At 46.5% G+C, this 26,194-nt stretch overlaps 1 protein-coding gene across 1 annotated transcript; it reads right to left on the bottom strand.

Annotated features, from left to right (window-relative positions):
• Nucleotides 1-758: 758 nt before the first annotated feature.
• On the bottom strand, nt 759-24,914 carry LOC6530018 (tyrosine-protein kinase RYK). The gene is made up of 11 exons (XM_002090928.3): nt 24,451-24,914; nt 17,861-18,756; nt 13,306-13,433; nt 12,995-13,232; nt 12,752-12,920; nt 12,530-12,687; nt 12,304-12,449; nt 4,287-4,726; nt 4,083-4,223; nt 3,685-3,981; nt 759-3,580 (listed from the first exon to the last, which is right to left on the bottom strand). The coding sequence occupies exons 2-11, from the start codon at nt 17,976-17,978 to the stop codon at nt 3,469-3,471; spliced, it is 1,947 nt and encodes a 648-aa protein (XP_002090964.1). The 5' UTR covers nt 17,979-18,756; nt 24,451-24,914; the 3' UTR covers nt 759-3,468.
• Nucleotides 24,915-26,194: the final 1,280 nt, after the last annotated feature.

Genomic DNA, 26,194 nt, shown 5'->3' with positions numbered 1-26,194 from the left:
ATAAGGCACGGATGTTTAAAAAGCCATTTAAAATATAAGAAGCTTTTATATATCTACAAATTTCGTATTGCGTCTAAATACCAATTTCAGAGAAAAGCCAAAGGAACCTATTGTGCTTAGCTACTAACGTTTGTCCTGTTACTATTTCTCCGCTGTAGGGTAACCGACAGTCGGTATCCTTGACCTGAAATCCCTCGTAATTAGAGCGGCACAAGCGTAGGCCACGAAGAAAGGGTAGCAGGGTCAGCAAATGCGCATCGCTCAGTTTTTGACACGCACGGCAAATATGTTTTCCTGGCTCGCAGGAGGACGGGCCCTGTCCAGGAGCGGTTCCATGAGGCCAAGGTTACCAGTGAACCACACTTTTACTTACCTCACTTGAGCTTAACACCATAAATGCCATTAAGTAGTAATGTTTGTTATGAACATAGCACAGATACGAAGTGGGTTCATTTAGCGGGCCCCTTTTAACCCGCGGGTCCTTGAACCGCTCCTGTTGTGTGCGAACGTGCCCTCGCATGGAATGAATGAGGTTCGTCCAGCGGATGAGGTTACACCCCCCAGTCCTTGATGCATCCTGATTTTTTGCTCGGACTGCCCTCGATTGTACAACCCGTCAGTTGATTAATAAAGCACTGCGATTGCTCGCTTGCAACTTTTTGTTTATGATTCAAAAGGAACATTTAATTTATTTGCTTTGTTTTTTGTTTGTTTTGTTTCAGAGTTTTTAAGATTTTCTGTTTTTTTTTTTGCTTTTTGTTTCCGGCTGCCGCTCTTCACAAAAATTGAATTTCTGCTTAAGGTTGTCGTTCTGGTTCTTAGCTTTGTCCTGGTGCCACGCCCACTTAGAATAGCGTTCGGATAGTTAGAGGGGGTGGTGGGTGGGGCGGGGTGAGTCTCAAAGGTGTTAGTGTGTTTTGAGTATTTAGAGAGTTACGAGTGTGTGTGTGTGTGTGTCTTAGCAGATATTCCTTCTTCATTTCGTTTGTAGACGAAAACACATTAGTTTCGAGTTTTTGTATACACATACAATCATACGCTAGAGTATATCTAAAAGTAGGATACAGGGATACATCTATATAGAGTTAAGGAGTGAGACATATGTAGAGTGAATGACAACTTGTTTTGCTTTGTGGTTTCTAGGCTTCTGCTTTGTGTGTGTGTGTGTCTGTGTCTGCTTGTGTGTGTTTTGGCCGCTTCCTTCCGGGCTTTACACGTTTGCTAGTGTTGGTGTTGCTTTTCCTCTTAATAGCCTTTACAGTAGGTTTTCAATTTGACGACAAAATATACGTTTAGTCATAGACATACACTCACGTACACATATATGTATGTATAAACATGAAACACATTCAGTTAGTTATAGTAGTGGGGCTGCTCCTTTGATTCAAGAGCTCCGTCTCCTTAGCTTTATAATATATATTTAAAGTTCTCCTCTTCGTGTGGGTGTTGTTTTCTGTGAGTGTGCTGAGTTGGCTGCCTGGCAGCCTTTTTTGGGGATATTTATTAAATGCAGAGAGCTTTGATAGTTTACAGTTTAGTATTTCCGTATTTTCGTATTTCCGTATTATCAGTATTTGCTTAGTAACATTTCCATAGTCGAGTGCGAAGCTTAAGAATAAACAATATCGAAGATGGCTTACGTAGCTAGACGAATAAGCAGCTGCTGGTTTGGAACTATTTTCTATTGCGACCTTAGTTAATTCGGTGCGTGACTGGTTTTTGTGTTCGTATTTGCATTTCTTGCAGTTTCTTTTTTGCTTTGATTACTACAGAGAACATTTAAACTACGTTTAGGTGGCGGCCTTTAGCTATTTATTAATTGGAAAATATCGTGGGATGGGTGAAGATGGTGGCTCCTGCTCCATTGAAATAAATCATCTGCAAAGTCTTCTGGGCACAACTACTCCCATCCCACTTCAGTTTCCAAGTCTTGTGGGGATGTGGGGCTTTTTGGGGCTTGACAACTTTAAGTTGCCGCCTGGCTTGGCTAACGCAAAGGCAAATTAATACATAACTCTGTGGAAATGGATACAGAGATAGAAACAGAAACGGAAACGGAAACAGAAACAATTTCTAGCTAATTCAACTAAAAGGCGTACAAGAACAGCAAGGACGTCTTAAGCTGGAGATTTTGGCTCGGATTGGGGCCAAGTGACAGGTTGAGAAGCGAGCGCAGTGAAACTCACAAACTCACAAACTCACAAATGCACTGAGCGAAAACCCAGGTGCATATTGCAAATTGCATATTTCATGGCGCAAGCTGTCACAAGCGGAGATTATTCCCCTGTCCTTTGGCTTCGAACTAATTGAGCAACGAAACGATTGCGACCAGTTTCTCCGAAAGTGAATTAGTGCGTTATGCGAGCAAGTTGTGGGGCATTCTGGGGTTAAGGTGCTAAGGGAGCTCTATGCAAGCGAGTGTAGTTTTGTGAGTGTGGGTGTGAATAATGTTTATCGGTTGTTTGCCATCGGTTTAACATTTGCTCTTTTTGCTTTTCACCTGATACAGATTCTGTTTTGAACTTCCTCCCTTATGACATACGCAATAGTAATAATAATAATCAAGGTAAATAAATATATCGCATTCGTAACAATCTCGAGGACAACATTCGTGAACAAAAGATTCCGCATCCTGTTGTCGCATCTCTTCCCGCTCAATCCTTCGTCCTGTGGCTTGGCTTACACGCTACACACATTCAATAAAATATGCACATCAATAATTCACATTCATTTATCATTTAAGTTTCGTGTCTGTGTCCGTGTGTGTTGTTTTCAATGTTTCGGCGTGTTTCTGTGTGTTTCGCTGCGTGTCAGTGTTTGTTATTCAATTGCTAACTACTTAAATGTCAGTTTTATCTAACGCTTAACCCTCATGCTGCCCGGGGGTCATTTCGACCTCTGGCTCTGGTGTCAACGGGCTGGAAAATGATAGCTCTTCTATTGTTGGGTGGACCTCAGTTGCTATTTGACTTTTGACTCGCTTTGATGCACGGCTTTCAAGGGCATCACGCATACGCAGTGTGTTGCCCTTAGTTGCTCTATGTTCGAAGTGAGATGGAACTTTAAGGCCAGCAAACTACATTGCTCATACGCAGTGTAGCCTTAAAGTATTCGATGTTCATTTGTGCGCTCTAACTGAAATAGCTTATACGCCGTGTGGCTTATGTTGATATACCTCATTACAGATATCTCTTGAGATGTAAAGCTATTAACTGCTTTTATTTAGTTTAATAGTTTTATGCAGGTGGTAGAGGTCCACCCCAGTGTACTGGTGTGTGTATATGCGTGTGCTTACGTATCTGAAGTTAGCTGGCTCTCAGTGTAATTGGTTTTGCGCCAAACTCTAACAGGTAAATTCACATTTAATCTCACATTTAAAATGCAAAAGTTTCAATTAATTTATATTGGGCTTCGCTCCGCTTGACTCCACCTGGATACCGCTCATCCTGCGTCAGTCCTTCGTCTCGCTTAGATGTACATGCCCAGATCCGCATGGAAGTCCTGCAGATACGATAGCAACTGGGAGGGCGTGGGTCGCTGTTTGGCCTCGCAGTGCCAGCAGCAGTTCATGACCGTAAAGCTATTGGGGTTGGTTAACGAGGAGTGGAATCGAGTGGAAAGAGTGAAATTTATATTTATACTGTTCAGCATTTATTCAGCCATTTGTTGTGAGGGACTACTTACAATTCATCTGGGCAGTTGACGGGCTGCTCCAGCCGGAAGCCGGCGGCCAAGTAATTGGTAAGCTCGAATATGTCCACCTCCTCGTGCGGCATCTGGGCCAGGGTGACCAGCTCCCAGTAGGTGACCCCCAAGGCCCACACATCGCCCTGCGTGGCATAGACCCGTTTCTGGAGCGACTCCAGCGACAGCCACTTCAGCGGCCGGTTCTCATTGTCGCCCAGGCAGTCGTAGTCGTCCGGGAAGAGATCGCGGGACAGGGCGCTGTCGCAGATCTTCACATAGGACTCTTCGTCCAGGCTGGAAAATAGTGCAATAATAATGGTAAGATATTAGTTATATATTAAGTTAAAGCTTAAAGTAAGAAATGTGTAATACGGGATATGTTCATGAGTACTCACTAGCAGTTGCGTGTGGCAATGTCCTTGTGCACGATGCCCAGGGAGTGCAGATAGGCCAATCCCTTGGTGATGTGCAGCCCAAACTCGACCAGTTGGCGCGTACTCAATGCCGTGCTCGACTCCCGCGACTTTTGCAAGTACCTGTGATAGCATAAGAACAAGGTCGAGTCTATCCTCACACTTGGATCCTCCCTCTTTACTTACATCTTGAGATTGCCCTTGGATGGATGGGGATAGGCGATCTCCGGCGGACCCGGCAGCTCCGTGTTGGCCAGCAGCGGTGCCAGGATGTGCTGATGACTGACGCCGATCAGCAGGGAGGCGTCCTGCAGCAGGCAGGCCACCTGGGTGAGCGAGGCGCCATCGATGACGGTCTTCACCAGCGCCTCGCAGGACTCGCCCAGCTTGCCGGCATAGATCCTGCCGAAGGTGCCCTCCTTGACCAGCTCCTCATAGCTGAGGGCGCCCGGCTGGACGCTGGGTATCCGTCGCAGCCGCTGGTTGCCCTTCTCATGGCCGTGACTGGCCATGGTGATGGTGCTGCCGGTGGGGATGCCCCCAAAAAGGCTCAAGCTGCCACTTCCGCTGGTGCAGTTGCCATTCCCATTGCTGCGAATGCTCTTCGGTGTTGAGAGGCTGCAGGGCTAAAAAGCGAAAATAAATGAATTTAATTGAAGACTGAATAAATAACCGTGATAACAAACCACTGGCATTGTTATGCTGCTAATTAATGTTTGCTTGTTGTTCCGGATTCAAATTTATGCAGTGCACACACACTTCATTATTCTAGCTCTTTTTCATAGGCAACATTGCAACATCGCAGCGAATGTGTATATTGGCATTAAAATTATTCACTCAACTTGCTATTTAAGCATTGAATTTGTAAAATGTGGGTTGCTTGCATCCAACACACACGGCTATTAATAATAAATTCAGCAATTAATATATAAGCAGTGAAAGGTGACTTTGATCCCATATTGCAATCAAGATTACCAAACTCCAATGCGCCGAGAAGGGGTTTCCGCTCAAGTGAGCTGCTCAGTGGCAGGACACTTGAGTCGAGGAAACTGTATAAATTTCCATATTTCCGTGCCCCCATCTAATTTGGGCCAACTAAGGACCCAAAAAGAGAGAGAAGATCCCAAAAAAAGGCCAACTGGCGATGGCAACGGCAACTTTGGCAACAGAAACAGCAATTTCAGCTGCCGGATTTGCATCTTTCAGCTTGCATCCGTTTACCGTTAGTCATGCACTCGGCTGCGCTCCTCCGTTCATTCATTTTAATGAATTGAGTTCCGTTTCCGCTCCAAGGCACTCCCACATCTTCTTCAGCTATAATTTAGCCCCTCACCCCGCCACTCAGCTCGCTTGTCTTACAGCATGAATAATTTATTGGCTGGCAAAAAAGCTTTAATTCGCCGAGCATTATGTTTGCACAGCCGTCGTTGGTTGGGGGAAAAATGGGGAGTAGCTGAAACTGGGGAGTAGCTGGAAGTGGGGAGCTCAGCTGTAGGAAATTGCGAACTCGTCTTGGGCAAACAAAGTCTGCTGCCAGATAACCAGAAGTCGCTCATGGAATGGGGAGTGAGCCGAACGCAGTTCGCCCGCTTAAATTCCAGCCTACACAGCACATTTATTCCCGCACAATATGAAACAGTTGGCCGAAGAGAAAATAGATAAAAACGAGCAGAACTCGGTCTAATAAACACAAGAAAAATCAGCACAACTCGCTCGGAAATCTGCATAACTGCGGCCGGGTTCAAGTGGATCCGAGTGGCTTTTCCCTGGACACTAAATCTCCATCAGTTTCCAGGAGCAGGAGGAGCAGCAGGAGGAGCGGCAGTAGGAGAAGCAGAAGGAGGAGCAGCAGGTGGATGGCGTTTTTATTAAAAGCCACCGACGGCAATATGCGGGAATTATATTATTTGGTGTGGTCTGACAACAGCTCCCGCAAAAGGCAGAACAAAAGGACACGGGCGCCGCGAGGAAGCCAAACGACACAATTGCAGCACATTCGCAACATTCGCCGGAGCGACAAAAGGCAATAAAAACAATAGTTGGCTGCCTTTTGTTAGTGAATTTCATTTCATTATTGCCTTCATTGCCACTTTCCTGCGGGGAAACGTCGCTGCCCCCGATGTCCTGCGATGCCCGCCTGCGATTCCTGCTGTTTGTCCTTTATTGTGATTGTCGTGCTGCTGCCACCGCGTTTGCTGCTGCTTCTGGGCCACAAAGAAAATTCAATTAAAACGCAACAATATCGCACTCCATCATCAAAGCTGTTCCACCGAGTAGGAAAAGGAGGAGCAGGAGGTCCTGTGGCTGGCTGCGATTGGTCAACTGGTGGGGCATGTCCTGGCTGAGCCATAAATCCTCAGGGATTCACATGCAAAGAGATCCGGAGATTGTCTGCCAGACCTTGAACCTGTGTCTGCTTACAGTACGCATCCTGACCGCATCCCGAATCCTTTGTGGGATGTCTTGAACTCTGGCAGAACGTGTGCCTGAATGCGTTAATGAGCCCCGTTCAAATGTAATTACAATTTGATTAGTTGCTTCAGCATTAAATGGCAAAAATGCCATGGAGTTAGGGAGTCCTTGACTTCATGCTGAAGAAATTGGAATTGCTTGGCAGCTCGTAAGCAAATCGTTTTATTTAATTGGCATTAATATACGAGTTTTGTGCACTTAAAGTGACTTCTACCTCTCCAATAAATAAATGCAATCCCTTCAGCATTCTTAGCAATATTACGTTTCGCTTGCAACTTTTCCCAAGGACTTCGAGGGGCTTGGCAAATGGTTTAAGGACACAGTTCAGTTTAAAATAAACCAATTGTGCACTTCAATTGACTTCTGCTCTCTTGGCCTTATTGCTCTCAATCTTAGCTGATTGTCATTGAAGAAATACTTCAGATTTTCCTCTGTGCGAACAGGCCAATAAATGCGAAAAATGGCAGTAAAATTAAAAGGAAATTTGGCCAATGTTTGTTTCCAATAAAAAAGAGGGGGGCCATGGATTTTATTGCAGTGCTGTCCCACCCAGCTTAAATTGCAAATGAAAATGTTCATTTCGGCTCTCGATATTAAATGCGGATGTCAAACGACGGGACATTATTGCTGGCCATTTCATTTGAAATTCGAAATGGCCAAGAAGCAGGCCAAAAATAACTGCCAATTGACGATGGCCTCGACCATTTTTGATCAGGATACGTTGGGAGGCGGAATTTCGAAACAGAATTTGCAGCTGGGCGTCAAGGATACGAGATATCAGTTTGAGAACACGACTGCAGCTGCTGCTGCTCTGCTGCTGCTTGGTTGTTGTGACATTTCTAATGACAACCGGGCTCAAAGGGAGGGGGGGTGTGTGGGTGTCCTGCCTGTGTCCTGCGAATGACGTAAGTAAACAACGAAACACACACGACTTGACAGGCGTCTGATTTGCTTATGTCACTTGCAGCTCTACGGCTGCCCGCAGGAACAACAACCGCAACCATCGTCACCGCTCCACTACTATACCGCCCCGCCCCTGCCACTCCCCCTTTCGGCCAACCAATCCCGCTTGTAATTAAAAACGCTTGATGACAATTTTGCCAGAACGTCGCCCGTGGACGTCAGCACGTCACTTGCCGGCAAAGCCGAGCTGCAGTCCAACTTTTTGGCAAGCAGCTGAGGGAAAAGCAGCACAACAAAATTTTCACACAGTTTTCCAACACCGCACAGTGGGCCGGGTGGGCGTAAATATTTTAATGAAGTCTTACCGCTGCAACTTTCGTGTTGGGCAACCTCTAACAGAATTCGGTGGGAAAGTTTTCATTTCATGCACAACAAGTGAAATATAAAAGTTCAGTCTCTTATATGCACAATAATTAATTAACTTAATTGGTAAATCAAATTTGTATAAGCTCAACAGTTTTGCGCATCTGGAAAACTTTTAGAAATGCATAAATTCAGCTAATGAAGTATCGAAAAATCAAGCTTTGCTCAGCTTATTAGGCCAAGATATTTAGAGCTATTTATTTATCCAAACAATTAGCCATAGTTTTAAAACCACTGTGCCGAAAAATTGTTGACACAAAATGCAACTATGCAAAATGCTGCTGATGCTGTTGCTGTTGCTATGTAGTGTGCAGCACTTTCTGCGTTATTTTCGCACCAGCAGTGAATTTTACTTTAGTCGGGCAATGACAGCATTTTGTACGTATCACGTATACGACCTGTCGCCTTCCCCTAATAAGCCATGGCGGTGAAGTGGAACCAGATGAAAAGCCGGCTGCCAGGTGGAGCTGACAGTGTGTCCTGCTCGCCTTTGGCTCAATTATATTTCAATTTACCTGACAACAGGTCTCTGCCAACTGGGGAAAAGCCTTTAATCAAGGTGGAAAGCCTCTCTGTCTGACTTTTCCCTCAGCCTTTTCTCTTTTTCTCCTCTTTTTTCTGTTTCGAGCCAACTAACTGAACTCTCATTATTTTGGCATTTCCATGGCCGAGGCTGCCAGGACAAACTGTGTGTGCCTTCTAATTTGCCGGCACCAACTAATTTGAATTTCGTTTGATTTATGCCTGATCGATTTGGCCATGGCCCGAACAGCCCCTCGCCCCTCGCCCCTTTGCCTTCGTTTGATGCATGGCATTTTGATGAGTCGACCTCGTTAGGCCCGTCGTTTAATAAGCGTTTTCGGGGGAAAGCAAAAAGGTTCTTTCGACTAATGCATAATTAAAGAGGGGAAGATGTCGGCTGGTCGGCTGGTCGGCTGGTCGGCGTTTTACTGCTTTCTAATTAAAGGTGGCGCATACTTAACCAAAGTCGCCGCTTACACGCACTTAATCACGCATAATTGCCTTTCAATTAGCCATTGCGTGCTCTGGCCACGCCCCCAGGTACTCACCCCCTCCTCACTTCCCTCTATTTTAACCACCACCACCACTTCAGCCTTTTGGCTCAGCATTAATAATGCGGTTGCACAATTTACACATGTCCCCCACGGATTTCCATCGATTTTCTCGGTTTGTTGACTTTGCAAATTAAATTAATTTGCAATTGGCTCGACTTCAACTTAGCCCCTTAGTTCGTTGCTCCCAAGGAAGGCACTCCAACTGGCCAATGAAATCTGTCAATTAAAGCTGAGAACCCCATTTTAATGGAGAAGTCTTGTACTCTAGGTTGGTCCAAGCGATTTCCATGTTGGGCCATCGCAAAAACTAAAGTGCAGTGTGTAAACGGCGCCCCCATGGAACCCGAACGCTTGGTCCTTGGACCACAAAGGGAAATCGGAACAAAAGAAACATCCGCCACTTCCGTTTGTCTCTCCTGCGGCTGACAGGAAGCAATCAATATAGTGTAATGCCAGACAAAAGCATCCGCCGCAGTTTGCCTGACCGAAGGGGAATCCCCAGCGGATGGCTGAGAGTTGAGCGGATGGCTGACTTGAAAAAATATCGAGCGACGTTTGGGTAATTTGTCAACCTTTGGCGACGGCTTTTGTTCGCCGGCTTAACCCCTTGGATTCGTCACCTGGCTGGTCACATACCACGACTCCCATTAACTGTCTTTCTTCCTTCTCAACCTCTCCTCAGCTTTCATTCCGAATGTAAGTAATGCCTTTTAATCAAAAGCAACAACTGTAGTAAATCCATTAATGGTTTACGTGTCGCCGACTTTCACTGGGGTTAGAACTCCCTGGGCCTGGATAGCCAGCTCCCCTTTTCCCTGAACTTGGGAGCTTGACTTCCCCCCGTGGAGCTTGACTCCCTGCTTCACCCCCTGCCGAGCAGGTTGATTTACAAATTTCTTTAATGGGGCGACAACAACATTTTTAATTAGCACCTGTTCCCGCTGCTGCTCAGGCTAGTCAGCCATTTGTCGATCCAGTAATCTCCATAAAACAGGAGGACATGCTCGCAGTTCCGCACCGTGGAAATTAATTTCCAACTTTTCCTGGCTCCTCGCCTCGTAATTTCCTCCGAGGAAGGAGGTGCAAGTACGCCCAAGTACTTCGACAACTTTCTCCCTAATGATGCCATTCAAATGCGTGGCACGATGTTCCCGGCTTCTCTTAACCCATTACATCCTGGGTTCCTTTCGCTCTGATTCCACTGTGTGCTCCAGTTCCCTTCTCTCTCTTCCAGCTGATCCAATCCTCTAATGCCTCCACTTAGATTCTGTTTCAATGGCTGTTGGATCTCCCGCACATTGCGCATCCGCCCTGTTGTCCTCAGCTTTAGCAGCCTTTTGTTGTTGGTGCTGCAATAATATTTTGCAAGTGTTTCTAAACAAGCACAAAGTCATGTTTCAACAGCTGTAGTCTGGTTTCTGTTCGCTGCTGTTTTTATTGTTATGTGCCACTACTTCCCCTTAGTTCCACTCCCACCACCCCCTTTGCAACCCCACTGTAACTGCTTTTTGCTAAACTTTCGCTGCACATTAAAGCAATTTGGCCGACGGTTATAGACTGATTTAATAGAATGCGAAGGGGCGGGGAGAGGGGATGGTTCCACACCCAAATGAGATATTTCCACACAAATGAACAGAGCCAGACCTCTGGTGTGTGTGTGTGGGTGCGTGAGTATCTGTGTGCAATTGGATATAATTGTTTGACTAAATGAGTGCGTTCGCCTCTTGTTTGTGCCCCCAAATGTGCCATACTTCGCTTAGCGCTCACACATGGCCAAAAGCCTGGCCAAAAGGAGAGGGGAGGAGCTGGGGTGCAGAGGATCCTTTGGATAGCGGGCTGAACATAACGGAACAACAATAATTATGGCAAGCACTCTCATCCCCAACCGCACCCCCACTTCCACTTCCATCTCCACTCTGGATCTACTTCAATTTCGGTGGAAGGGGGATATATGTGGAGAGAGTGCGAGTGAGATAGAGCAAGTGAGAGGGAGACGGGAATTCATTTAATTCCCAGCCGTCTGCTTCGATGCGTGCATCCTTCCACTAGATAGAGGCGAATCCAAATGGATATGACTCTTGGCATCGTGGATGGCCCGATAGCCGTGTAAGTGGATGGAGGAGCAGCTCTTGCCACCCATCCCATCTGCGATTGGAGGCTGTTCCCATAATGAGGATGAAATTGAAGGCAAAACAAACAGGAATCTCTGGGCAAAGAGAAAGAAGGAGATGAATTAAGCTGAACACATAAAAATCCCCTCCAGTTTCCAGGGAAATTGAATATTTAATTATGGCTCGATGGAAATTGCGTTAGAACTTGGTGACGAAAATGGGCCAGACATCATGATGCTAGGGAGTCTAGAAAAATGCCAGAGTGGGAACCCAAAATGTTTACAAGGACAACAATTGAAGAGGCTGCTAAATAATTTATTCCAATTTGGCAGAGATTTCGAGGCACCAAGAAGTTAACTTGGCTCGAAAGAAATGCTAATGTTTTCCCTAGAGGGAGAAGTGCTTTTAAAGAGGGAACGAAGGACTTGAACTCCCAAGTCGGTGGAGAATAATCCCAGGAACCCTAATGGTTTTGGTTCATTCAGTGGTTAGTTTGGATTAAGTTTACTAATTTTCGCCCAAGGGGTATGCATTGCCTAAAACCCACTGGATTGGAAGCAACAACCGAGATAAACAGGGCCAGACTGTCTGCGTCTCTCTGAATGGAGCACCTTCGCTTATCTAGGCGGACATTCCACCTCCTTCCTCGAGAGACTCACACGCTCCGCCTCTCGAGGCACTGGGTTTGTGTGTCGCCTTCACCTGCACCTTCGCCCAGCTTCCACTTCCACTTCCCACCTGCCACATGAAGTACGTGAGCGCCACACGAAAGTTTCCCCCTTCGAAATCAGACCCAGACATCCAAACATCCAGACATCCTCGAGGGGAGCGGGTGGGAAAAGCCGCATATTTATGAATGGCTCTTGTTTCGAGTTTAACGCACTACCGGAGCTTTATCAGCTCGTAAATATAAATTAGAATTTAATTTTTATCGTCGAGGAAAGGTGGCTCATGAGGGGTGGGTGGGAGCGGGTACTCCGCCTGGGGAGCAATCGAGTGGTCCTCGGCACAAATTAGAAGGTAGTCCTGGCAACAGGGAAGCGAGGTCTGCTTCAAGGGTATCGTCATTTCCATTTGCGCCTGCCACGTGTCGTAATATATCAAAGGCTTTGATTTCGCAGTGGAGCCCAGTCGAAATCCCCATTTCAAATGCAATCCCAATCCCGGCCCCTGGGATGGTCGATAGTGGGTTAGATAGTGGATACTAGTGGCACTCACCTGGGTCAGTTGCGAGGAGGCGTAGTAGGAAATCCTCGAGGGACAGATCGACTCTGGCTTCGAGTAAATCGTCTCTGCGGTCTGCTCGAGGTTCATGGGCAGCAGGGCGGTGGCATACGGCGTGGGGGTGGGTGAGCTCCGGAAACCTGTGGATTGGTGGAGGGAGTGCCGGGGGAGAGTAAGTTGGGGGTCGAGATCGATGTGGGCGAGTGGGTAATGAACTTACGGTCGAATATGCTGCACGACTTTTTGCTGTCCGCAGGGTATTTGTTGAGGCTGGCAATGGTCGCATAGGAGCCCGTGGCACTCGGCGGTCTTCCCAGGGGATCCAGCCGGATGAACACGTTTTGGTGGCTGCCATAAGCTGCGGTGGTGAAGCTGGTGCTAAAAATAAGGATGAGTGTTAATGAAGTGGTTTGGCTTGGATGGGGGATGGCGGATAACCCACTGTAGCGAGTCCTGGCGAAGCTGTTTGCGCGCCCTCACATACATCATGCTGGCCACTAGACCCACGGCCAAAACCAAGCCCAGAGCACAGGCGGCGGCACTGAGCAGGGCGGGTCCTTGGGAGGGGGCGTGGGCTGGCGCCGGCGATTGATTGGGCTCAGGTGAGATGCCTGCGAAACGGAATTCCGATGAGTGATGGATAAGTGGGCGTGGGCGTGGGTGGCGGAGCTGTGGGCGTACTCACCTTTGGCGCAGATCTTATTGCGCTTGAAGTGGAGCCGGGTGTCGTTGAATCGAGGAGGAGCACGCACCACCATGTTGACATTGACGGGCATCTGTAGGCTCGCATTTCCGGTGCAGGGCAGGTAAACCAGGAAGGACTCGATCTCCTGTGGCACCAGCCCCTTGTGCGGAATGCTCAGCGTGGGCGTGCCCAGTGCCTCCTGGTCGTTGTTGTACTCGATACTAATGGCGTATGGCAGCTGGGGGTGGCAGAGAGTTATGGTGGAATGGTTAATTATCGCAGGTTCTAGATGACTGCTCCTGGTTACTCACTGGGTAGGCAATCAGACTCTGCCAGGAGAACTCCAGCTCATGGACATCCGCAGGCACTGGAACGGTGAAGTGCATTGCGTATGTGTTGATGGCTCCCTCGTGCACATAGAACAGGTCCGCCTCGAGTCCTGCGGGGATAAAAGAACCAACAGGACATACGGTGAGAGAATGGATGCGGATGCGGATGCACTGCAGACGTAAAGCGAAAGTTTCCTCGCAATTTGCTGGGCGCACCCACTCCATTTGAGCAGTAGATTCTTCCCGCTGAGCAAACTTTGTGCATTTGCTGTTTACACTCCCCTCGAGCGATTCTCTCTACCATTAAGCGGAAATTGATTTTCTCAAAGGAAAGGGATCCTGGAAAGGGGGCAACACTAGGTGACAATGCTGGTGGGTAAACAAAACCCAAGACACAATAATAATCGAAATCGAATCCGTCACCAGCAAGCGAGGAAGCAGAAGTGTCTCGAGTTCTCCTTCGGTTTGAAATGAGGAGCGACAGGATTCCTGGGGGAAGCTGTTCGGGTTGGAGATATTAAAAGGTGTCAACTGCGACTGCTTCATCACAGGACTTCACAGAGTAGCAAAAGTCCTGCCATGTCCTGATCTTTCCCACTCTCCACTCGAATTCCCCACCCGCCGGCATTGAAAGACGAGCTGCTTGAGTTAAAACGACGTGAAATTAAATTTCTTCATCCGCTTTTATTGTTGCTCTTCCTTTTTCTATTCCACGCCCCCCTTTTCAGGGGCGCATTATTTACTCCACGGGATCAGGCTAAGTTCGCATTTCATTCAGACCAGGCTGAGGAGGAGTGGGAACAGAGGGGAATGGAATGCCGGGTGTTTACCCGCTTCAAGTTCGAGTTGCTGCTGCTGCCTGGTGCTCTTCCTCTTCCTCAGACTCCGCCGGATGTTGGATGCTGGATGTAGCAATTCCGCTTCCGGCGGACTGAGTGAGGGGATGATTGGCGCAGGACGAAACCGCCTGCATTTAGGATAGAACAAAGCGCTCGCTAGCTGCTTAAAACAATTTTAAATCCAATTACAGAACAAGAAAAAGCATTTTTCGTTAGCTTTCATCCCGCTCTCAGCTTCATCTACATCTTCAGACTGATTCTCCCCACCAGCTCAGCTTTCTATGCCCTTTCTACAATCTACTATCCACTTTCCATTTACCATTTCTGGCTTGTTTTTGAGTCCCAAATTGATTTGCTCCCCGTCGCGTTTTTAACCTGGCTCTCTGAGTGGGCCAAGTGCACCACTTTCCTACCTATAGTAGTACCCCACAAAACTCTTTGAGCTGGTGAAAAAAGAAAAGTGAAAGAACACAAACATAACCCCAAAGTGCTTCCCATCAAATATGCACAAACACCGAAAAAGGACAATGTGCCCTTCTCATCCTGTGCCCTTCTGTGCTTTTCCTCTCGTGGAGTTTTAGGCAGGAGGCAGTTGAATAAATGACTGTCTCAATTAATTCAGCTCTGATTTCTGGGATGTCGCAGCTTCTCCACCACTCCATTCTCTTAACCCGTGTAATGCCTGTCACCTCGATTGGCTTCACTGGGGAGCGCAGTCCTGAATTGCACTTTAAGCAGCATCAATTGGCAGTTCTCACCCCCTTGCACAAGTTCATCCTGCTCCAGGTTGGATATCTTTTGGAATCCCCCATCATCCCATTCCCTTCCCTTGTAGTGTCAAACTTTGCTCGTCTTTCATATCACGGTGCCGCCAACTTTGCCTGCGAAAGTTTCGCCGCTTTTGAGAGGGCTCCTTTCTTCTCGGGACTCTTCTGGATATTCCCTCCTTCAAACCTCTTCTTCCAGACCCGATAGTACCATCCCCACGTGTCCCGCCTCCCTGGCCATAATTATAATTCCTGTCATTGCGATTGTCTGAAAGACTCCGCCGCACACACGTGAACTGCAACCGCAACTCATATTCTCGTAGGTGGGTAAATGGGGCTCTGGAGATGGGGAAAAGCGAAAAAATGGCAGAATCTGGTGGCTAAGGTGAATCCCAGTGCCGTGTTAGCTCTGCACTCTCGCATCGCCAGCAAGCGGAGACACTATTTGCATGAGAGATTAAGGGGTAATTAGTGTCATTAGTTGGGAGAGTGCACTCCAGCCCCAATCCTCCTCTTCGGATCTCAGGGGAGGCAGGTGCCCCTTGTCGCTGATTAAGAGTGTTCCTGCTAATTGTCCCATGAATCAGAGATGAGGATTGCCGTTCAATTGGCACAGTTTCTGATTGCCTCTCCCCCGGATCCCCCAATTACCGCATTTGAAGCAATAAAGACGGATTCCAGATGCCAAGCCACCCTTGAAGGAAATATGTAACAGGGGGTAAATTAATGTGCGGATTTCTGACTGTTTTCTATTCATTAAAAATAATTTTCTTTTGCATTAACTTTTCATTCGCAGGGAAGTATCAGACCGAAGGTTGTGGTCCACCCTTAGGGTGGGGCGCTTGGAAGCTGGTCCGAAGGGATCGGGTGGCAAGGAAAAAGTGTGCACATCAAAGCGAAACTTGTTGAAATTGCATTTTTACGCACCCTTGAACAGAAAAGTCTTCAGCGGAAGGAAGGCAAGGGGGAAGGGGAAGGGGAAAGGGAAAGGGGGTGGCTGTGTCGGTGGCAACGGGGAAAATGGTTCGTTGCTGGGACAACACATCCAAATTGAACTCAGAGGCGGAAAATCTCCAACAAAAGCGCAGAAAATATTTAATTTTAATGCTTTCGACACTTCATCGAAGGGATTGGGTGTCACGGGAGGGGAAAGTAACAATTGATACGAAATGAGGAGAAAGGAGAAAGCAATGAACTTTGTTTACTCTTGTCGCCGGAGAAGCCGAAAAGTGCACAACAAATGGTTGGAAGAAAAGACCCCATTTCCATGTGGGAAATGCAGCAAGAGAGTCCAGGAAAAGTTGGCTCGAATGGCATAGGGAATGGGGATTGGGGACTAGTTCGTGCATCCGTGACGAGCCTTCCACATGAAGAAACTCCCATGGAGACCGAGAAGCAGCGGAGGATGAAAGGGAAATGAGGTGGAAGTCTAAGGAAAATCATGCACAGGAATTTTTCATCAGGGGTGCGAGCAATAAGAAGGTGGAGGATGAGGAGGAGGAGGAGGGTCAGTTTGTTTGATTTCATGCTGCTTGTTAATTTTCAAATCGAAACAACTCAGAGGGTGGCAGCCTTCACAACAGGAGTATGGGGGTGTTTTCAGGGGTGTTAACTGGTCGTTAGCAATATAACGAGCTTTTAGAAATGGAGGCAGGATCTCCAAGAAGAGGATAAAAGAAGCTTGAAAAGAATCTTTGCCAGGCAAAGGAAATGGCGAGGAGCACCAAGCAAACTGGAGCGCCTCTGGAAATGTCGCTAATGAAATCCGATTTGCATGATAAATAGGATAAATAGTTGAAATGGCGGAACAAGTTGTTTATGAGGTGCAATGGCCAGGAAAGAGCCCAATTGCCCCATTGAACCGGATGCATTTGAATGGCTTGAAGGCGGGAATGATGGATGGCGGGAGAGGGTGGCCATAATTGGATGCAGTGCAGCGCAACTCGTTCATCCATCAATCTAGTATCCATCTCCCCATCCATCTGATTGTGGATTACTTTTATGCCATCAACTAATTGAAGCGCTCTGATTTGGCAACTAGGAAGCCGAGTGGATGGAGCCTGCATAATGAGATGGAAGCATTTATGCTCCAATTACAGCTAAGTGCCGGAAAATGCTGTGACCAGCTAAACAGCCAAACAGCTAAGCATTGAGTGATGGAGTAGCGACCGCGAACTAGGCCAGTTTCCATGCCTTCCTATCAGAGTTTTCATTCCACTCACACCTCCACCTTCATTCCCATTCCCGAGATCCATTAATCAAGCTGAGGAACAGGAAAATCGCGAGCCAAACGACGAGCACGAGGCCATTCCTCCTTGGCGCGTCTATGAAATCCGCGTAACTCCCATCTGGAGGAGTCAGCCCTCTCCTGGACTGGGCTGTGCTGGGGAACTTGGCCTTGGCTCGCTCTGGAGCCGGCGCCATCAATAACGAGAATTCGCGTGGAGCAGCAAACGGAAAAACAAGAAAACAAACACGGAACGGCGAGCAGGGAAAACATGGAAATGTGGGGAGGCAAAGGAAATGGTCGAGGGAAACGGAAAATGGGGGAAAGCTACTTGCAGCTGTCAGCAACGCGAAGGTGGGTGGCTTAGGCCCAGCGGAAATCGATTTGTGTGCGATTTGTTTTGGTTTCGCCCACTAAGCATGTCCATATAATTCCACCTTCCATGGTTCCCCTCGTCACTCCAGCAACTACCTTCCTTCGATGGTCAACTATAATTTCGGAACTATTAATGACAGTGACATGGTCTCCGACTTGGGGGACTGTTTGTGTTTTCGTGTTCGGGGATCAATGAATTTGTCCTGTCGCACTTTGGCCTCCAACTATTAATCATAGATACTGCTCTTGGAGTGGGTGCCCAAATGTCGGTGCAATCGCAATCGAAGTTTCATTAATGGATTAGCAAGCGGAACTGAGACTGGACTTACCCATCAGTTTCATCACCTCGTGGTGGCTGATGAAAATGTTCAGATAGCCGCTGACCGAAGTGGAAATGGTGAGGCATAGGAGCAGGATCGGGATCAGATCCAGGGTAAGGAGTCCCATGGTGGAGCGGGGTTTGGTGGCTTAGTGGGTGTGGGTGCCGCGAGGAGTCAATAAATTGTCAGAGCATGTGTCGCCGCAAGTGGCGAACATTTCCACAGCTCCACTTCGTCCGCTCCCCTTTGACAGCCAATCTCAATGTGTTGCCATTGATGCGTAGCTTCCAAGGGGGGAGTGGGGGTGGGGTTTCCGGGGTGAAGTTTTCCTGGTGCTGAGTTTAATTCGGCTGCCAGTTGCTCCTGCCTTGGTGATGGTTGTCAGTGGCTGGTGCCACAAACAGATCCCAAGCTCTCGAATAAGCGTTAAAATCAAATTCCAGCTGCTGCTAACTGTTCCGGCTGAAAGAGGGAACGAGATGGCCAGAAAGGGGTCTGTCTACCAAATTTGGGAACTTTTCAGCCTCGGCTTCCGCTGGCTGCTCCCCTCATTCCCCTCTCAGTCCGCTTTCTCCACTCCTGCAGTCTGTTTCAGAGCAACTTTTCCGTTTTCAGTTTTGTTTTGCTGCGGTTGCTGTTGCTATTGCTGTTCCTGGTGGCTTCCTCCTCCTCCTTCTCCTCCTCCGGCTTTTTGCATCAGTGTGTCCAAATTTGGCCCAGACTGAGTTTGGTTGGCTTTTATTGGCTGAGCTCCTGTCAACTGGCCCTGCTTTCCGCTTTCCACTTTCCTCTTTCAGCTGTGTTGTTTTGTGGCTATCGCCTGTCACTTTGTCCACTTTTCTGCTGCTGGTCACTCCATGTTCCTTGCTCCAGAGGCCTTTCTCCACCGATTTCTTCCTCGCTTCCTGTTGGTTAAAAAGTGATTTGATTTAGTGCAAATCAGACTGCAGAAAGATATAGAGATGACAAAAAAAGATGCGTTTATAGAGATGGGGCTTCCTCAATTGGAGGACTTAGAAATGGGTGTACATATATGTGGTGATGTGCTGTTCGGTGGTGCAAACAATTTGCAAAATCAAAATAAAAGTTTCTCCCCTGTAAAAGTAATTAGAAAGTTGCAAAAAGATTAACAGCTTAGGGTTTCGACTGAGATCCATCGCAACTTTCCGTGAAGTAACTGACTTACATCGCATATGAGTTGGTGGTTGAAAGTGGAAGGCGCTTTAATAAATTTGAGGCAGTATTTATGGGTTTGTTTGGCATAAATTATGAACTGGAAAAGGGAACAAGTTTTGGCTTTGGAAATGTTCGTGGTTCAAGTGGTTCAGGTGGTTTTCCCTTTGCTCATTGTTGTTTGGTCTACGTGTTTATTTAGGTGTCCCTCCCCTTTCCCCTTGCCCCATTCCCCTTCATCCTTGCGGGTTATCCTTGCTGGTTGCGTGTGCAGGTAACCCGAATGGAATGCCAACTGCATTGGAGGAGGGCGGTGGGTCAAAGTGCAGTGGGGTGGGCCTTGTGGGCATGGCAATGGATCCGGGACAGTCGAGTGCTCCCAAAATGAAATTGTTGCCAAGAAGCAACCAAAACTGCTTCCATCTCCATGGAAAACTGTTTCCCACTTGGCTTTTGCTTTTTGCTCGTTGCTCCTCCCGCTTTTCCCCATTTTCTGGCCGCAATAAAAATCGAAATCAGAAAAGTTAGTTGCCTTCATTTTCCGATTTCTCTCACAAAAGTGTTGGAGCATTTTTGGAATTTTAAAGTTTCATCAGCAGTAGATAGTTTCCCAGCCGATGGAAGTAATTCCCGAGCTCAACCAAAGAATGTTGCGGTCTTTTTAATTAAACTTATCTGCGCCCAAAGAGCGCCGCGGGTTGGCAAGTGAATCACTTGATTAAGGGCCAGATCATCAGCACATCTAGCCACCATCCACTTCAGCGCCATCATCATCACCTTTATCATCATGAAAGGAAGCCAAGGAGCAGAGGCAGCCGCATCTGCAGATGGGAAACACGAGTTCTCCGGCTGGCGAAGTCATTCAGCGAGTGCATTAATAATTCAAAAGACAAATAAACGAGGGAAATGTGTGTCTTTGCTTGTGTGTTTTCCGAGGGGAAACTCACTGTAACTGATTTAAATGGAGCAGCAGACAAACATTGAGCAGGGTGCACATCCTGAGGGGGTCGCCAATGGGGAAACGGGCCCATCCTTCATCGCAATCATCATCATCTTAGTCGATAGCATATTAACTACATCAACTCAATCATAATCATGATGCTGGCACGAGGGACGCGGGACATGACCGTGGGCACACCAAGTTTCCTTCGAGCATTTTCCGCTTACTCACACGCATCATCTGTCTGTCTGCCACGCCCCCAAATCCATCCGGCTCCTTCTCCTCCGGCAAGTGACAAATTGAGCATTGGCCGTTGTTTCTGGAGCCGGAGGAAAGATCGCAGAGGATGCGCCATGAATGGATGAGTTGAGTTGGCGATGGGGGAAAAGTTTTCAATTACTCGGGGGAAAATAGGAAAATAGGCGGGCGAAGCTGGTACCGTAATGAATAATAATCTTTGCCGCTGCCTGCATCATTTTTCCCCAGCTAATATTTATCGATGTGTATTATTTTCCGCTCCCCAGAGCTCGGCCTAGATTGAAAAGGCTTTCGCTTCGTTGGTTGGTGGGAGGAAATGGGGCCTCGGGCTCCTCCCGGCTCGTTTCAATTATAAAATGGCTTTCGCTTCTAATTGAATCGTGAGCTAGAGTCGGGCTGAGTTAATATTTTATTTCCACCGATTGCTCCTTCTCCTTCTCCATCTTTTCGAGCTCTGTTTGCTTAGCGTTTCCAGTTGCTCGGTTCCTCCACCCGACCCTAAATGCCCTGTCATGGCTTCAGCTCACCCACTTCACGCCCACCTCCGCCTTTCCCATTTCCCATTTCCCTTTTACCATTTTCCAGCTCTCAGCTCCCAACTCCCAGCTCCCAATCCCATTTGTTGTCGCTTGGGCTGGGAAAACAGCCGCGGGGCTTTTCCTAGTAGCAACCAAAACTGGCGTTCCCCCAACTTCTATATAACTGATGATAAACAACCGAATGTGGCAGGATATCCATCTCCTTGGCTATTAAAACTCCGATGGCATCTATTTTGGCCAACAGAAACAAAAACAAATTTCGCATTCGGGTAATGCGAGTGGCCAAAATTAAAGTAAACTGAAACTCAAATTGAGTTTCGCCCTTGGCTTTCGTTGGGCGGAGAATGGGAATAGTTTTTCCGCCCCCAATAAAATATCGAATTGCACTCCACGTCATCCCTGTGGCCATTCGCATTTACTTGACGTATACAGTTTTCCTATAACTGTGTTCGATACGTGTTCATTAGTAAATTTAATTTAATTGCTTCAAATTTGGGTATAAATTGCTTTTGTCTGTCTGTCGTTCGGACTGTCCGTCAGTCCGTATAAGCCCATAAATGAATATCATTCATTTCTACCAGATAAATTCTCCTTTAAAAATATATATTTTAGACTATCAACAGGTAATGCGCTTTGAATAATATTTATTTGTGATTTTTTAATCAAATATTCATCCTAATTTGTCAGGAATTATTTTCTAAGTGCAATGGCCTCGCTCGCATTAATTTGACGAATAAACAAACGCGCCGAACCTCATTAAATTGGCGTAAATATTTGAAAATGGACTCCAACTGGGAAAATGGACTTCGCAACACAATGCGAAAGTTTCGCGCTGACCGGACAAATTGTTGCCCATAAATTTTGATAACTGATTAAAAGTAACGAGCGACAGTTTGCCATGTTTACCTGGCATTACCTGAGTATTGTTGTATATTTAATGGCTCTCTGGAATTGCTGGCGAATGTTGTCCCAACAATTGGGAATTGCACCACCCCTCAGTGAGCTGCCCAAAAAGTGCCGGGCCTAATGTCCAAAATGTTCGCCGGACTGGCTAATTTGTGCAGGCAATTAATTTACATTACAACAGGAGGGGGCTCCGATTTGTTCCATTTTGTGTAATTTTGTCGCTGCGCTCCACTGAACTAACGATTTTCAGCCGAACATGTGCGCTAAATATATTTATCCAAAACACCAGGACCCCTCATAAAGGACATTCAAGTTTGCGGCGAAATTGGGCATTAGTGTCTAGCCTGGCTAAGCAATTAAATTCAGAATTTGTGCCATTTCTGATGATGACAGTTTCCACTTAATGTGGGGCTTCTCTAATTACTTTTGTAATTATTGTGCCCATAAATTAGGAAAATTATTGATTGGCATTAAAGTGGCATTAAAATACTATGGTAATGCTGTTTACCGTGTTCGTTTATCCTTAGAAATTATGTCGAGACTTCAGCAGTTCCAAGTTATTTAGTTACCTTTAATCAAAGTGTTGCATTGCAGTGAAAGGGAAATCCGAATAGCATTTCAATTGTTTTTGCTGTTTCATTTTAATGGTTTGACAAGCTACATAAAGATATGTGAAAATGGAAGTATAAATGTCATTTACTTTTGACAGAATTTCCTTGATTGTGGTATTTGTAACATTTGGATCGAGTGTCAAATGAAGTACCTAAATCTAACCACGAATTCGTAGAAATACGAACAAAAAGGATGCATGTCTTTCAGATTAACCTTAGAATTTCTCGCTGAGTAACGGGTATCTGGTAGTCGAGGAACTGGACTATGGCGTGACTACTTGTTTTGTAGTGCCATTGTGCTTAGAAATGAAAAGAGTTTCCATACAGAGGACGTATTTTAAAGGTAAGACCCAGGATTCCCGCACAGCTGGGTAAACAGAATGAGGGCTTTCCAGGATGCTAGTCTGCATGCAAGCGAGTGTCTAGTAAATAACCCCATAATGACCATCTCACATATCCAGTTGGCTGATCCAGAGAACACAGGACTGCGCCACTGGGCAGCCGGCCATTTAACATGAAATACAACCTCAATTACGTTTAACGAGTTTAACTCAACACCGTGCGGTTGTCTGATGGGAATTTTCAATATTATGTGGCGTAAATTTATGGTGCCAAGTGACACAAGCCGGGCTAAGCGAAAACACCCAGATGGGCTGGTTGGGTGTGGGACTTTTATCTCCGTTGAAGTATCTCGACAACAGTCAGGACCCTCGTTTTAAAGCCCCTCCGAATGACGAGGGCAACGAAGAACGACAAGCCGCCCAACTCCCCAGACAATGGGCAATAATCATTGATTTATGGCTGTCATTTCGGTTATTAAAATGATATTTTCCCCGGCGCTGGCGAAAATCTGACTGTGAAACGACATCAGAGCCTGGGTTTGGCTATCTGGGTCAAAACAGAAGCGGCCGAGTCCGCTTTTTACAGTTTTATGCCCCAAATTGAAACATCAAGCCGAGTGTCCCGCAATCGAGCGCTAAAAGCGTGCCTAATCTATGCATATTCGTCCAAAGACCCCTAATCAGGGGCCGAGGCATAAAAACCGGGCTAAAAGCGAAACTGTGGCCCGCACTTAGGCCAACTTTTAGTTTCACTTTGTGCCGCCTTTGTTGCCCCTGCCTCTGCCGCCTCCACTTAGCCATTCAATCAACGTAGGCTGTCGTGTCGAGGCGTTGGCGTGCACTGAGTGGTCCGGTGGATGAAAGTGAGGGAGGGGGTGGGGGTGGGGTTGGGGTACTGGCCAAAAGGTCTTCTGGGTGGTAAGGTGGTTGGGTGGTTGGATGGTTGGATGGTGGGGTGGTGCTAAGTGTCGGGCCAGCCCATTTGGAGCTGCCCAAGCGCAACGAGAGATTTGCATTTTCAGCTTTATTCCTCTCCATTTAGGCGGGGTACTCCTTGTAAGCCGGGGTATATCGGTTTTTTAGAACTATTGCTTATGTGCCCCCATTAACCTGATTTACTTATTTCTTAAAGCTCCTTGCTTTCGTTAAAGTCGTTCAACTCAAATGTTAGTCCTCAAAAGAAATTAAACTAATCTTCCTAGTTAAGAATGCAATAAGCCCACTACTTATTCCTTGACAGTTTAACTTTTACTTATACATTTTTTACTTATACTTTTAAATATCATAAATAAAGAATAAAATGTACCACTGCACTACTCCATGCCATTTAGCCGTTTCAATAAGATTCAAACAAAAATCATTTTTCTCTTTGGCATAAACCTTTTTGGAAACTTAGAAATTTTGTTACCCTGTAAGCTTAAGGTATTCACAAGCCATTTAAAACCTTCAAGTAAGTGCATTCTGTGCTAGATTCCTTCATCTTTACATCATCTCCATATTTTGGCTGTCCACTCGGAACTTGCATTACTTTTTATTGCCTACTTTCGGGCGTCCGAAGAAAAGGGCCATCATTCTCACACATTGCAATTAGTGGCAGTCCTCAGTCGCAAGTTTCCACAGTCACGCAATGTGACACCATAAAAAAGGAACTAAAAAACCATATATATAAATGTGTATGTGTATGTGTAGGATGGGGGTTGGTGGGTGTGGGGGTCGAGCACAATTATTTATTTAGTTCCGGTCGAGAGTTTGAAGTGGGTGCGATGCCTTGTGACGGGTTCAAGCGGGTGTTAAAATCGCTCAGAGCCAACAAAACACATTAAATGCTTACTTATATCACACAGGGCAATCAGCTTAACGCCTGTCGTTCACCTCGGAACAACACTGGACCACTGTACTGATGTGTGGATACGGAGCTTAATCCTTTTAGTTCTGCCGGCCAGTTGGCATCACACAGAGAATCGTGTGGGCTTATTGCACTTGTGATTAGCGGAAATTGCATATATCAGCACTGAACTCCGAGCACATAATGCCCCATTTAAGCCGTGTCAACGTGCCGGTCACCGCGAAACAATTTTGTCGACGGCAGGGCTTTTCCTTATTAATGATTCGGTTTTGCGGTACGCGAACCTCGCAGGAACCACGAAGCTTGCGCTTGTGTTTGCCTGTTGTTTGGACGGAGAATTTCGCTTTTCCCTCGAAGCACACGTACACTCACGCACGCACGCAGTTTTCCACAGTTTTCCGGCGGTGGAAAATCCTCGACGACCGTGTGTTTCGAAAAGTGGCGAGCGACTGAAAGTCGACGACAACGGAAAGTCCTCCGTCGGAGTCCTTGACTCCAGTACTCATTTCCACGACTTGGCCACGAATCGAAGGACTCGGCTCTGCTGTGGGCACATGCGCAGCGATTCCGTTTCCGGTGGGTGGTGGGAGGTGGGTGGTGGTGCTCCCAAAATGCCGGCAGTAAACTGGGCGGCCGCAGGGGGTTGGGTGCGGATTTTAGGGCCGGAGAAAGCACAATTGTTTGTTTTGTGTTGGTGTTGCTGTCGTTGTTGCTGTTCTCGCTGTTGTTGTTCTCGCTGTTGTTGCTGTAGTTGTTGTAGCTACTGGCGACTGCCACATGCAACTGTTGCGCATTTTTTTTGCAAATGGGCAGCGAGAAGTGCGGTTGTTGCAGTGAACTGCGCTTGTTTATGATTGCACTTGATGTCGTGTTGAGTTTCGGGTTTCCCGATAGCGCAAGTGGAGCGGATCCAGCTCCGCTCTGTGTGCTTATTTTGAATAATTTCAATGAATATCGTAAATGGCAATTTAAGGCGGTAAATCTCAAGGGTTATTCAAGTAATTTTTAATAAAAAATTTGTTTATTTGTGCTCAACAAGTTGCTAGTTTGTAATGTTAACGGAAAGTAAACCTCATTTTCTTTGGGAGAGATATGCATGTGTAAAATTAATTTATTTTCGTATTAAGTGTTTGAAATGTGTAATGAAGCACCAGTTATTTCTATCGCTAAATAAAAAAACTGTTCTGAAGGGTCAAACGTTGAAAAGTAAATTTATTCAAACGAATACACATTTATCGTACTAAATGTTCTATAATTTTTTCTATTTTTTTCTATATTAAACCTTATGATACAGCTTGGATACTTTTTCTACGAACTAGTTCCAAGTGCCACAAAAGCCAGTACTGTTGCTGTGAAATATAAGCAAAGTCGTCGTAAGAGCACTGTTAGTTGCACTAGGGGAATGTTGACCAGAGTGAGTGAACAAAACTCCGCATTCGTTGTTTCTCGGACCCTAAACTAGCAGTGTTTTAGTGGCCAGAAAGATATAGCACGAAATCTCTAATTGCCTGAGTGGGTGTGGGTATGTGGGTGATATATATTCTCTGTGCTGGCGACAGCATCTGATGCATGGACCTTCACAAGTAGCCCTATTTTGTCACAGCAAATTCAATTTGTCACTCAACAGCCGACGAAACTGAACAATTTCCTGTTGCCAGCGATGGCAGATGGGGAAAATCAGAAGACGTTGCCAAAAGAGCCGGGACAAACAATCTACAAACTAATTAAA

Source organism: Drosophila yakuba, chromosome 2R (assembly GCF_016746365.2).
Source record: "Drosophila yakuba strain Tai18E2 chromosome 2R, Prin_Dyak_Tai18E2_2.1, whole genome shotgun sequence".
NCBI classification, from domain to species: domain Eukaryota; kingdom Metazoa; phylum Arthropoda; class Insecta; order Diptera; family Drosophilidae; genus Drosophila; species Drosophila yakuba.
The sequence above is the reverse complement of the archived record's forward strand: the minus strand, read 5'-3'. Positions and strand labels throughout refer to the sequence as shown.

Excerpts from the sequence above, each read along its gene's own strand:
- LOC6530018 (XM_002090928.3), bottom strand. The coding sequence starts at position 17,978 with ATGGGACTCCTTACCCTGGATCTGATCCCGATCCTGCTCCTATGCCTC. Across the intron at positions 13,233-13,305 it reads AGAGTCTGATTGCCTACCCA|CTGCCATACGCCATTAGTAT; the intron begins GTGAGTAACCAG and ends TGCCACCCCCAG. Across the intron at positions 3,982-4,082 it reads ATTGCCACACGCAACTGCTA|CCTGGACGAAGAGTCCTATG; the intron begins GTGAGTACTCAT and ends ACTATTTTCCAG.